The 13,839-nt window shown below is 49.6% G+C and overlaps 1 protein-coding gene across 2 annotated transcripts in view; it reads right to left on the bottom strand.

Moving 5' to 3' along the window:
• The window catches only part of PRTG (protogenin), a 132,171-nt gene extending 125,058 nt beyond the window's left edge, over positions 1 to 7,113 (bottom strand). For both annotated transcript variants that reach the window (XM_060178201.1, XM_060178202.1), the window contains exons 1-2: positions 6,916 to 7,113; positions 3,862 to 4,164 (exon numbers count right to left, since the gene is read on the bottom strand). In XM_060178201.1, the coding sequence (XP_060034184.1) occupies positions 3,862 to 4,164; positions 6,916 to 6,988 (376 nt within the window). In that variant the 5' untranslated portion in view covers positions 6,989 to 7,113. The remainder of the gene's footprint in view (positions 1 to 3,861; positions 4,165 to 6,915) is intronic.
• Between the last annotated feature and the right edge of the window lie 6,726 nt (positions 7,114 to 13,839).

Here is a 13,839-nt window from a genome sequence, read left to right as displayed (position 1 = left end):
ACCTGTGGGCTGGTATCTATGTCTAACCCAGAGACGCTCCATCACTGCCCTTGTTGTTTATTGTTGTTGTTATTGATGTCGTCGTTGTTGGATAGGACAGACAGAAATGGAGAGAGGAGGGGAAGACAGAGAGGGGGAGAGAAAGACAGACACCTACAGACCTGTCTCAGCACCTGTGCAGCGACTCCCTGGAGCGGGGGGGGGGGGGGGGGGGGCTCGAACCCAGATCCTCACGCCGGTCCTTGCATCAGGTGCGTTACCGCCTGACTCCCCCCTTCTTTTTTTTTAATTTTTATTTATTGATTCATGAGAAATGATAGAGAGAAAGAACCAGATATCACCCTGGTACATGTGCTGCCGGGGATTGAACTCAGGACCTCATGTTTGAGAGTCCGATGCTTTATCCACTGCACCACCTCCTGGACCACTCTTTTTTTTTAACCACATATTTAAATATTTCCAACACAGATTAACTTCATATTCCAAGGCCAGTTTTGAACTATCATTTTATACTGCCACTTACATAAGTTTTCCACTAATTCTATCAAAAAAATCTCACTTCGTCTTGATAGCAACTTAAACGACGGACATGTTATTCCCAGAAAACCACTAAAAAGATTATTCATATGCAAAGTTACACAAACAGATTTTCTAAACAGATACCCAAACTATCCTCATTTTAACAAGCCAAAGCCAGCATACAGTGCACTGTCATGAAAAGGATAAAAAAGTTAGTCCTACGGTGATTCCTGCCTCTCTCAAGTGCTCCTTCTCACCCAAAGGAACAGTCCTGAAAAGGCTAATAAATGTAAAAGCCAGTTTCAGGTGCCGCCACCCCCCCCCGCACCCCCCCCCTCACCGCGGAGCGTAGCTGCCCCTCCCCTGCTGCTCTTATCTTCATTTTAACTTGCTGAAATGTAAGGCTGGCATACCACACTACTGCTCTCCCAAGGAGCTGGTCTTATTCCCAGCATAAGGAAGGCTGGAAGGTGGAGATGTCTACAGCTCACTCCTTGCTCCTCAAAATATTTCAATTGTGTAGAGAGAGCAGAGACATGAAAGGGAGAAAGAAAAAAAAAACAACGCTTTGTCAGAAATCAGAACTGCTACATTGGCACGGACTTCTGTTTTTACTACTGTATGCAATCAGAAAAAGTCCCTAAAAGTCTAAAGCAATCACCTGAAAGTGGAAAGTGGGTATCATTTTATGAAGAGGATTGCTTTAAAGAAAAAGTTCTTTTAACATTATTCCAACCCTCTGCTCTCCTTTCCATAAGAGCTGCCTTAGGAAAACTAAAGCAGACAGTCTTTTGTGCTGGGTGAGCAACAGGAAAGCCTCCAGGCCTTTAGGGAGGAAGACGTGGGTCCCAGAGCTCAGCTCTGAAGTGCTGGGGCGATAAGCGGCCGAGAGGCACAGAAGGAGAGGCTGCTTCGCATTTGCATTTCTGCATTCCTGGAGAACAATCTGCAGCCATAACTAACTTCGCAGAGGGGCTACATAAAAGCTGCGGCCCATGAATGAGGGTCATCTGCTCTTTATCACAAGGGTAAACCTCATCCTGGCCAGTTTCTAACCTTTCACCCCTTGAATTCCTAATTTACACATGAATAATGGAATTCTGGCTGAGGGAGGGCAACTTTCTGCTTGGAGTTCTGAAGCTCAGAGACCCAGACTTGATCCATCTGTGTTTTAAAAAGCTCAACTTGCACAAACTAAAGTTTTAGATTTGTCTAGTGCTAGGCTATTTTTGCACCCAAAGATTTATGCGTGCTGACGTTTCCAACTAGAAAATAAAAGCGCATCCCTCCCCGCCGCCATCAATAACTAGGAAAGAGCTGGCTTTAAACAAAAATAGGAATATCTACTTAATGCCTATTGTTTCCCTGTTGAATATGTACTGCACCGCCTTTACTCTGAACACAGCCTAAGGCCAGCTGAGAGACCCTGGGAACTACACCTCAGATAGCAGGACACACTTGGCAACCTCAGTACCTATAAGAAGCCTCATTTATTTGGAAAGAAGAAATTTCAACTCACTACGCATTTCCTTTCTACAATGCAGAGTACTGAACGCAGTAATACACCTCCTCCGAGTTCAATAAAATGTCTGGAAAAAGTATGTCCCCCCACACTACTTGAAATGCAATCTGCAGCTCACTTAAATTTTCTTATATGAAAATTAACTTCATGCGACTGTCTTGAAACAAATCAGATCTAAGTCTTCTGAAATAATTTTATGAAGGTACAAAAAAATCTGACAGTGTTAAAAGCACTGGCACTGACATTTGTTGACACTGCTCAGGCCTTTATCAGCTTTGAAAGCTGGGTGGGCTTTGAGAATCTATGTAGGTGCCTCAGAATTCTGTCTAGCTTCTTAGGACCACGTGTAGTCATGACAAATGTTTCACCCTTTCCAGACCCATCTGCGCCACCCCCCCCCCATTTGCCTCCAGCCTCTCTCTTTCTCCCCCCACCAAAACAACACACAACTTGCAGTCCCTGGGTAAGAAAACACCAATTCCCACCAAGCCAGAGAGAGAAAAAATATTACCTTTACAATGCCGTTAGGCAACTATTAAACTGAACATAAGCAGAATAAGCACACAACCCTGAAAACAGTACTGTACAGAACCTTTTTTTTTTTAATTACCCAACCAAAAAGAAATTTCATGAGTCCATGATTATAACAAAAAAGAAAAGATCACAGAACAACTCACAAGTTTGCGCTATTCTCAGAAGGGCTCAAACTGGAAGCGCTCACTTTGTTGACCTATTTCAATATGAAAATAGATCTTCTTTGCCGTTTATTTTCTGCTACTCATCATGACTGCATGGACAAAATGAATGACCAGCATGAGGGTGGCTTAAATATGGAAATGGACTGACACAGCAGTTGAAGTGACTTACAAGATAAGATCCGTGCCGCAGGTTCCTGTGTCAACCTTGTAGAAATGATTTCCTAGAGATTATACCTTCATCTCAACAGCTCTTTCTCCCTATTTATTGCTTCTTCTGTACATAGGCAGAGGACAAATTCTCTCTCCTGGATGAGCAAAAAGCCTGTAGGCAGGGTGCCTACGAAAAAGACTGAGATGCCTGTTGGTTTTAGATTTAAATTGTGCTTTATGCTCTAGAATTCTCTAGGTCTGGTCCCCTGGTGAGTTGGGAAGTGGTGGAAGGGTGGGAGGGCAAGGGGCTAAGCCTCCCTATCTGTCCTAGACCCCCACCTTTACAGGTCCACCACCAAGCAACACATCACCTGGACAAATGGTTCGACTGGGGCTATTGATACGAGGGGAACTGTTAGAGAGCAAACTTTATAACTAGGGAAAAATAAAAGCAGTCCGCTATGTATATGGAAATATCCTTAATTTATCCTCATTCCCTCCCAGCAGGAAAAGACAAGAAGATTTCAAAGACTTGAGTCACTGAGCAAGGCCTTCCCTTCCAGTTAAACGGCAGGGCAGAGAAACAGAAGGCTAGAAGAAAGATAGAGCACTCAAGGGCCATGCACAAGGCACAAAGATCTACTTGTGATTTTTTTTTTTTAATTACTCATTCTCAAAAGATGAGCTTTGAGCGCTACTTGCACCTAACTCTTAAAGACAGCATGAAGTGCTTCAGTCTCTGCAGCCCCCATCTCAACAGGTGCGGGTGTTCCCAACCTGACCTTTGTTCTGAAGCATTTGTCTGAATTCTTTTTTCCCCTCTCCGATTTCTCTGCAAGCCTCGGGGCCCATTCTGAGCTCCAGGAGACTCCTAGGTGGACTTGCACTCTTCAGAGTCAGCATATTTGGAAGCAAGAAACCATCAAAACACAGCAAAGGAAAACGGTCTTTGGCCACCGGTCAAGAACTTACTTGATAAGAGAAGGTGAGCTTTCTGACTAAGGATGGCTCCGTATTTGTTCATTGCCAAGCACTGGTAATAGCCTTCATGGCTCGGCTCCCCTCGCCTGCCTTCCACTTCAGCGATGTAGAGAGATCCATTAGACAGAACCTGGGTCCTTTTATTCTCGGGTACTTTTGCTCCATTTTTCAACCATGTCACCTTAATAGGAACTTCTCCACGAGCCTGACAATCTAAAACGACTGGTTCCTTTCTTGTGACAGTTACATCCTGTGGCTCTTTTATAAAAAACAGTTCAGTGAAGCACAACATTCCTACAAGGAAAAGGGAGAAAAGGCATATCCAGAATTACAGGGATCAAATCATTTTAACACACCAATCAAAGCACACATCCTGGGTGTGAAAAAAAAAAAAAAAACTTTCACCAAATACTACCAATTAACTTACAAACACAATTTAAGTTTCAGCAAAGTTTTGCAACAATCCAGAGAAATGACCTTTTACATCATTAAAAGCACAGGGAGATTTCCAATAATCTCCACGCTTCCTAAGAAGGCTGTTCATTCTCAGGTTCCTTGCCAGAGTTTCAAAATCAGGAAAACTCATGTGCACAAGCTGTTTGCTACTTTTACAAGCTTGTCAAAAAGATCTTGAACAGAGTAAGTCGTAAAAGTCTAATTTTACAAGAAATCATTAGCAAAACCCCAACTCTGTGAACAAGCAAGTTTATTTCCTCATCCCGTGAAGTGTCTGGGGGACCCTTGGCACCTGCTCCTTGGGGGAGTGCATTTATCTTTGGTGACAAATTACAAGTCATGGTTTTATATCTGCCCTTTTTTTTTTTAATCTCCTTCCCTTAAAAGAGACCCATTTACTTAATGTCTGCAGAGCAACGCGGATATTTAAAGGACAGACTAGCCACTCTGAAAAGTTGGGAACTATGGCAGCTTTAACTTGGTGGGTAATCAGATTAGGAAATGTCTCCCCCCTCCCTGCTTAGAACATCCAACTGTTGGGGAAAATGTGACTGACTGTTGCTTACTGTCTAATAAGGATCACCCAGTACTCCCCCCACCAGCCCTTTTTATTTTTATTTTTTTACCAGAGCAGGGGAAAGACTATCTTAAACCTACATAACACCTCCCATATCCTATTACCTCGGAACGGTGAGCAAAGGCCAAGCTAAAGGTCTGCTTACTGAGAGGGGCTGAGACTAGCATTTGCCCTTCCTGACGCTCGAGTGCGATACACAGATCCCCACACTGATTCCTCATCGGAGGCAGATCCCCGGCACAGCACACACAGACCACGTTGCTGCCCAGGCTGGAACCTCTCCAGAAGGCTGACCCCGAGCGAGGGGCCGCTCCGGAAGGCGCCCATTGTGCTGGGGTCCCGTTAGCATCTGCCTTTGATCCCTCCCTCGGCTCCAGCTCCTCCCGAGAAGCTCCTGCCTGGGCTGTGCACTCAGCACATAACACACACACTTCTTTCTTTCTTTCTTTCTTTCTTTCTTTCATTAGAGAGTTAACTATAAAAAATGTAACCTAACGAGGGTATAGAAATAGTTTCCACACCTGGAGTTCGTGTCCCATCCCCTCTACTGGAAACTGCACAAGTTCTCCCAGGGTCACTGATGCTGATTCTAGAACTATATCATGTATATATACTTTTCCCTCATTTTTTCCCCCCCAATGGGCTTGCCCTCAGTTCCTTTCTAGTTCAACCCTACATCTATTATTACTTCGAGCGTCTTTCCTTTTTTTCCTCTTCTCTCTGATAAGAGAAACCATGCCTGGCTTCCTCTGGTGTTTCCAGATTCACTTCCCTTTCACTGGCGATATGAAAAACAAGATTCCTGCTGGCAAGCATTTAAGGTTCAGAGCCCTCTGGTCGTCTCCCCTGTCATTTACCCCTCTGGGAGTCTGGACCGAAGATCTTTATGGGGGCGGAAGGTGGGAGTTCTGGCTTCTGTAACTGCCTCTCTGCTGCCCTGGGCGTCGGCAGGTCGGACCGCTCCCCCGCCTGTCTGTCTGTCCCTAGCGGACGGAGCAGGTCTCTGGAGAGGGGAGAAGGGAACACACCGGTGTCCACGACTTCTAGGGGCTCAGCCCACTCGCATGTGGAGAAAGGGAAAACGCAGGGTCCAAGTGTGCGCGCCGCTCGCCGGAGTCTGGAAGCCCCGCACCTCCGGTGTGTGCGGGTCCCGCCCCCCGCGCCCGGCTGTCCCGCACCTCCGGTGTGTGCGGGTCCTGTCACCCCGCGCCCGGCTGTCCCGCACCTCCGGTGTGTGCGGGTCCTGTCAGCCCCGCGCCCGGCTGCCCGCACCTCCGGTGTGTGCGGGTCCTGTCACCCCGCGCCCGGCTGCCCCGCACCTCCGGTGTGTGCGGGTCCTGCCCCCCGCGCCCGGCTTCCCCGCACCTCCGGTGTGTGCGGGTCCCGCCCCCCGCGCCCGGCTTCCCCGCACCTCCGGTGTGTGCGGGTCCTGTCACCCCGCGCCCGGCTGCCCCGCACCTCCGGTGTGTGCGGGTCCTGCCCCCCGCGCCCGGCTTCCCCGCACCTCCGGTGTGTGCGGGTCCTGTCACCCCGCGCCCGGCTGCCCCGCACCTCCGGGTGTGTGCGGGTCCTGTCACCCCGCGCCCGGCTGCCCCGCACCTCCGGTGTGTGCGGGTCCTGTCACCCCCCGCGCCCGGCTGCCCCGCACCTCCGGTGTGTGCGGGTCCTGTCACCCCCCGCGCCCGGCTGCCCCGCACCTCCGGTGTGTGCGGGTCCTGTCACCCCCCGCGCCCGGCTGCCCCGCACCTCCGGTGTGTGCGGGTCCTGTCACCCCCCGCGCCCGGCTGCCCCGCACCTCCGGTGTGTGCGGGTCCCGCCACCCCGCGCCGGCTGCGGCGACCACCCCCCGCCCCGCCCGCCGGCGTCCCTCCCGGGCGCACCCCCGCGCTCGCGTCCTGCGGGCCCCGGGAGGAGGCAGGAGGCGGCGGCACGGAGAAGCCGCGTGCAGCCGCGCCGGGCGCCACCACGCGGGACGACGAGCAGCAGGCCCGGCCCCGGCCGCCGAGCCCCACCTGGAACGGCCGCGGCGAGCAGCAGCGCGCGGAGCAGCCTCCCCGGCGGCCGGGCGCGGGCGAGCGGCGCCATCCCGGGCCCGGACCCGCCTCGGACCCGCCTCGGTCCCGCCTCGGCCCCGCGCGGCGCTGCCTGGGCTCCGCGTGCTCGGCGGGTGGACGGGCGGACGGCGCGGACGGTGCTGCGGCCCGGACTACTTTCCCAGCTGCCCGGCCGGGCGGCGGCGGAGGGACACGCGGGGCGGGGCGGGGCGGGGCGGCCGGACAATGCGCGCGGGGTCGAGCCCGGCCGGGGGGCGAGGGGATGCGGCTCCGGCCCGCCCCGCCCCTTCCTGCCGGCCCGCACGCACTGGGCGGCGGGGAGTCGGGGCGGAGAGCCCAGGGGAGGCGGGGCGGGGCGGGGCGGGGCGGGGCGGGGGAGGCGATGCCCGCTCCCCGCTGACGAGGCTGCTCGGCAACCCGGAGACTTGCCCGGGGAGGGGGCTGTGAGCTGCCCTCCAGCAGATGCAGCGCCCAGCGCAGAGCAGCTCTGCAAGATGCACCCCAAGACTGCAGGGCAGCTCTGCAAGATGCACCCCAAGACTGCAGGGCAGCTCTGCAAGATGCACCCCAAGACTGCAGGGCAGCTCTGCAAGATGCACCCCAAGACTGCAGGGCAGCTCTGCAAGATGCACCCCAAGACTGCAGGGCAGCTCTGCAAGATGCACCCCAAGACTGCAGGGCAGCTCTGCAAGATGCACCCCAAGGCTGCAGGTCAGGTCTGCAGGGGAGCCCCAAGACTAGACCCTCTCTGCAAGATACACCCCCAAGACTGCAGAGGAGCCCCAAGACTAGACTCGCTCTGCAAGATACACCCCCAAGACTGCACAGCAGGTCTGCAAAGTACCCCCACCCCCAAGTGAGGGACTCCCTTTCGGGGAGCTGTCTCTTGTGGGCGGGCTCTCAAGTTTTTCAGCCCAGGAGCACAGGGCATAGAAAAGCGCGTGGAACGGGCCGGTGGTGAGCAACTTGCTGGACTCTGCATGTGTGACCCTGCGAGCTGTGGCTCACCCAGGCGAGTGCGCATGTTACCAGGACAGACACGCAGGGGTGCTTCCTGTCCTTTAGAGGGAGTCTGCACGTGCATTTAAAACGCGATCAGATTTGCAGGGGGAGCCTCATTTGCTCCTGCAAAACGTGAAAGGATGATGCATGACAGGAGGCGAGCAAAGAACTAGACTGAATGAAAGTGGTTCAAGGGAGTCAGTCAAGCTTCCATCGCAAAGACACCAACACACCACATTTAGCTCGTTCCAGGAGTCACCTTTATTTTAAAAATAAAATAAAAAGGGGATTAGAGCATGTGCTCGGAGGACAGCCCTGCCGTCCCAGGAAATCCACTTAATTTCAGTTGAACTGCATGAGGAAAACAATTGCTACCTTGCCTCAGGAATTTTTTTTAATATATTTATTTATTTATTATTGGATAAAGAGAGAAATTGAGAGGGAGGGGAGATAGAGCGGGAGAGAGACAGACAGCAGCCCTGCTTCACCACTTCTGAAGTTTCCGCCCTGCAGGTGGGGGCTGGGGGCTTGAACCTGGGTCATTATGCACTGTAATGTGTGAGCTTAACCGGTTGTGCCACTGCCTGTCCCCGCCTAGGAAATCTTAATCATGTAGATAAAAGTGAGCCATCTTGAAACGTCTGAAGGTCCACAGAAAGTAAAATGTTTGTAGTCAGTAAAATGAAGCGAGGGTGTTTCATTTGCAGGGAAGTGTGGATATCTGATTAGTCAAATTTACATAAGATGGCATTCTTAGCTTTAAAAAAATTTTTTATTATCTTTATTGATTTGAGACAGCCAGAAGTTGAGAGGAAGGGGGAGACAGATAGAGAGAGAGAGAGAGACACTTGCAGCCCTGCTTCACCACCCGTGAAGACTTCCCCATGCAGGTGGGGACTGAGGGCTTGAACGTGGGTCCTTGTGACTGTAACATGTGCGCTCAATCAGGTGTGCCACCACCCAACCCCTCTTAGCTGTTTTTACCGCCACACCAGTTTTTTGGTTATTTCTGTATGACTTTCTTCTCCCTCAAGTCTTGCCCCACCCTCCACCCCGGCCACCCCCTTCTGCCTCTGCAGTTGACCTTAAGTGCATATATTTCCTGGGTAGGAATTGCTAGTAAGATGCTTTTATGATTTCTTTCTTGAATAAATCAAACAAATAAAGGCTGGGGGCAGGAAGATAAATTAATAAGCAAGGAAAGAATTTTTTATATTTACTTATTTATTCCCTTTTGTTGCTCTTGTTTTATTGTTGTAGTTATTATTGATGTCGTCGTTGTTGGATAGGACAGAGAGAAATGGAGCGAGGAGGGGAAGACAGAGAAGGGGGAGAGAAAGACAGACACCTGCAGACCTGCTTCACCGCCTGGGAAGCGACTCCCCTGCAGGTGGGGAGCCGGGGGCTCGAACCAGGATCCTCACACCGTTCCTTGCACTTTGCACCAGGTGTGCTAAACCCTCTGAGCTACCGCCCACCCCCTCTATTATTATTTTAATGATTTATGTATTTTAAAAGGAAAGGGGCTGGGCAGTGGCACACGCAGTTAAGTGCACACAGTTCTAAGTACAAGGATCCACTCACATAGCCTCACCACCTTTTCTCTCCATCCATCTCCCCTCTTTCCCTCCCCCAACTTCCCTTCAGATCACCTTAGTTCCCTTGTCAGTGTCCATTGATAAAGTGTCATCTATGTTTAAGAGCTGAGTAATATCACACTGCAAATGCACCCCCTTCCTTCTTTAACCCAGCCACTCATCTTAACCAGCTCCCTGCGCAGTTCCGGATTATAGTGGTGACTAGGACTGAACCAGGCACCGCAGAGCCCCAGGCACAAAAATCTCTGTCACGACTACCTTGCTGACTCCTCTCCCCTATTCAATCATCTTTCAGTTTCCTCTGGTGCATTTTTTTTAATGCCAGGGTGATCACTGGAGCTCAGCGTGCACATGAATCTATCGTTCCTGGCAGCCTTTTTTTTTTTTTAGGCGGGTGAGAGACAGAGATAGGGAGAGAGACAGAGAGAAGTACTGTCCCACTGCAGGTGGAGACTGGGAACTCGACCTTACTATTTTAAGTTGACTTTTTCTAAGAATGTGAAGCACAAACACTTGCTAAGTATGAGACTGACAGAAATCTTCAGAAAGATTTGGTGTGGTCTTCACTAATGCAAACGTTTGTGTTATTCTTTCTTAATATTTTATTTATTTTACTTTAATGAAAGAAAAAGATACAGAGGGAAAAAGACAAAGAGGACCAGTGCTGTGCTTAGCACTTTTTCAGTGGTGCTGGAGTTCAGCATGAAAGTCTTGCAGACTCCACACTCCCAGAGGAATAAAGAGTAGAGAATCTTCCAGTGGAGGGGACGGGATATGGAACTCTGGTAGTGGAAATTGTATGAATTGTATCTCTCTTATCCTACAGTCTTGCCAAGCATTATTAAATCACTAATAGTAAAAAGAAGTTGAAAAATAAGAAAACACGTAAGTGCACATAGTAAGAAATGCAACGACCTACGAAAGGATCCCAGTTCCAGGCCCCACTCCTCACCTGCAGGGGGAATGCTTCACACAAGCTTCTCTCTTTCTTTCTCTCTATCTCCCCCTCCTCCTCTCTCAATTTCTCTGTCTTATCCAATAAAAAATGGGGGGTGGCCTCCGTGAGCAGTGCATTTGTAGTGCCAGCACTGAGCCCAGTGATAAGCCTGGAGGCAAAAACAAAAACAAAAAACACAGGAGGTCAGGCGGTAGCACAACGGGTTTTAAGCACACGTGGCGCAAAGCACAAGGACCGGCGGAAGGATCCCGGTTCGAGCCCCCGGCTCCCCACCTGCAGGGGAGTCGCTTCCCAGGCGGTGAAGCAGGTCTGCAGGTGTCTGTCTTTCTCTCCCCCTCTCTGTCTTCCCCTCCTCTCTCCATTTCTCTCTGTCCTATACAACAATGACGACATCAATAACAACAACAATAATAATAACTACAACAACAATAAAACAACAAGGACAATAAAGGGGGAAAAGCAAGGAAGGAAGGAAGGAAGGAAGGAAGGAAGGAAGGAAGGGAGGAAAGAAGGAAGGAAGAAATAAAGGAAAATAAAAAGAAAAAACACAAGTAGAACCTGAACTGGAGTTAGTGTATTGCACCAAAGTCAAAGACTCTGGGGTGGGGGCGAGAATACAGGTTCAAAAGGATGACAGAGGACCTAGTGGGGGTATTGTTATGTGGAAAACTGGGAAATGTTATGCATGTACAAAATATTGTATTTACTGTTGAATGTAAAACATTAATTCCCCAATAAAGGAAAGGAAAAAAAATAAAAGACTCTGTGGTGAGGGGAAGGGTTCAGGTCCTGGACCATGATGGCAGAGGAGGACCTAGAGGAGATTGTATTGTTATGTGAAAAGCTGAGAAATGTTACACATGTAAAAACGACTGTGTTTTGCTGTTGACTGTATGAACCCCCCCCCCAATAAAGAAAAAATCAGAATAAAATAAAAAATAAATGAAAGGCCCCCACGTTTCTGCCTGCCCAGGAGCAGACCTATTTGCCCCTAGAGGGACACATGCATCCACGCGGGCTGTATCTGGGGGCTGAGCGAGAGAAGGGCGCTGGTGTCTGGGTGGGGGCATGACAGAGGCATCAGCCCCAGCACCTTCAGGCCTCATTACAGGCGCCCCAGGGGACCTCGGGACTTCATTCTAGACGCACAGAGGCGAAACTTCTCTTTGTTACTTTCATGAATTCTTTATGACTGGCCTCAGCACCGTTACTCAGCACCTAAGTGCTTTGCACACACGGTGAACCAGGGAGGAGACACCAGATCTCTGAGAGAGATTGTCTGCTTTTGACTCTCTGGCTGGAGTGGCACAGTCTGTCATCCGTGGTCAGTCTGTGTGAGGCCGTGGGAGAGGAACAGAGCTCACAGTTAGAAACTTCTGAGAAAAGGGGACTCGTGCTGTTGTTGGTAGGAATGCCGGCTGGTGCAGCCCCTGGAAAGCCTGGAAAGCAGTAAGGAGCATCCTTAAACAAATAAAGGTGAGATTCGATTACCCTATGACCCCGCAATACCACTCTTGGGCGTTTATCCAAAGGACAGTCAAGCACTAGCTCAAAGGGACACGTGCACCTCATGTTCATAACTGCATTACTCACTATAGCTGAAGAGTGGAAGCAGATTAAATGTCCCTCTGTAGACTAATAAGTCAAGGGACATATATTCATGGAGTACTACTCTGCAATAAAAAAGATGATAATTGTGTTCTTTGGGACAAAACAGATGGAACTGCAGGTGACTGCATGCCGCCATGCTTGAGGACTTGGAGTCAAGCCCCCATCCCCACGCGTAGGGGTGATATTTCTTAAGTGGTGAGTAGTGTTGTTGGTGTCTCTCCTTCTCTCTCTCTCTTCTCTCTCTCTTTCTCTCTCTCTCTCTCTCAAAAAAAAAATGAAAGCGGGAGTTGGGCGCTAGCGCAGTGGGTTAAGCGCACGTTTCGCAAAGCGCAAGGACCAGCTCAAGGATCCTGGTTCGAGCCCCCGGCTCCCCACCTCCAGGGGAGTCGCTTCACAGGCAGTGAAGCAGGTCTGCAGGTGTCTGTCTTTCTCTCCCCCTCTCTGTCTTCCCCTCCTCTCTCCATTTCTCTCTGTCCTATCCAACAATGACATCAATAACAGCAACAATAATAACTATAACAACAATAAAAACAAGGGCAACAAAAGGGAAAATAAATAATTTAAAAAAAAATTTTTTTAATGAAAGCAATGGCCCCTGGGAATAGTGAAGCAGTGCAGGCAACAAGTCCCAGCAATAACCTTGGCAACAAAAATAATAATTATTATTATTATTGCAATTGTAGATTCCAAGTCAAAAACTTAAAAAAAATTTATTATCTTTATTTATTTATTTATTGGATAGAGATAGTCAGAAATGGAGAGGGGAGAGAGAGACAGAGCGACACCTGCAGTCCTGCTTTACTACTCGTGAAGCTTTCCCCCTGCAGGTGGGGACCGGGGGCTCAAACCAGGGTCCTTGGGCACTGTAACATGTGCGCTCAACCAGGTGCGCCACCACCCGGCCCCTCCAAGTTAAAAACTTTTAAGACCTCCACAGTTGTTTTTGGATCACCACAAAATGACTTTACTGTATTATCTTTTTTTTAATCTTTATTTATTGGATAAGGACAGCCAGAAATCAAGAGGGAAGGGGTTGATAGGGAGAGAGACAGAGAGACACCTACAGCACTGCTTCTCCACTCGCAAAGCTTTCCCCCTGCAGATGGGGACCGGGGGCTTGAACCTGTGTCCTTGCACATTGTAACATGTGCGCTCAACCAGGTGCGCCACCACCCAGCCCCGACCATGTTGTTATCTTTAAGATTACTTGGCTATTGGAGTTAGAAGGAAAAGGCATAGGGACATGAATAACTATGCAATATTACTGCCTATTATTGTTCTGGCTAGCATTTTTCAGAGAACTGATATTCTTCAAGTTCAGATATTTTTGATATGTTAGGAGCTGCCCTCCCTCAATTTATTTATTTATTTGGAAGAGAGGGGTACAGAGAGAGAGAGAGAACCAGAGCATCACTTTGACACATGTGATGCCAGAGCAGAACTCAGGACCTCCTGCTTCAGAGCCCAAGCCTTGATCCACTGCAGCATCTTCCGGGCCACCCTTATATTTACTTTTTACCATGGGCTGAGAAGCAACAAATACTGGCTTGTAGCACGCAGGGATTGATACATGCAAGTCCTGCTCTCTGGCAGAGAGCCACCTCCCCAGCCACTAAAACAACTTTCTTTTGTAGCATTTTTTTAGAGATGACATATGAACTCTGGGCAAAAAGTGATGAGTTTGACGCTTTCTTTTCTGGCAAAGAGTGAAAG

The sequence above is a fragment of the Erinaceus europaeus genome, chromosome 18 (genome assembly GCF_950295315.1).
Source record: "Erinaceus europaeus chromosome 18, mEriEur2.1, whole genome shotgun sequence".
Classification (NCBI taxonomy): domain Eukaryota; kingdom Metazoa; phylum Chordata; class Mammalia; order Eulipotyphla; family Erinaceidae; genus Erinaceus; species Erinaceus europaeus.
This window is presented reverse-complemented; position numbering and strand designations above follow the sequence as displayed.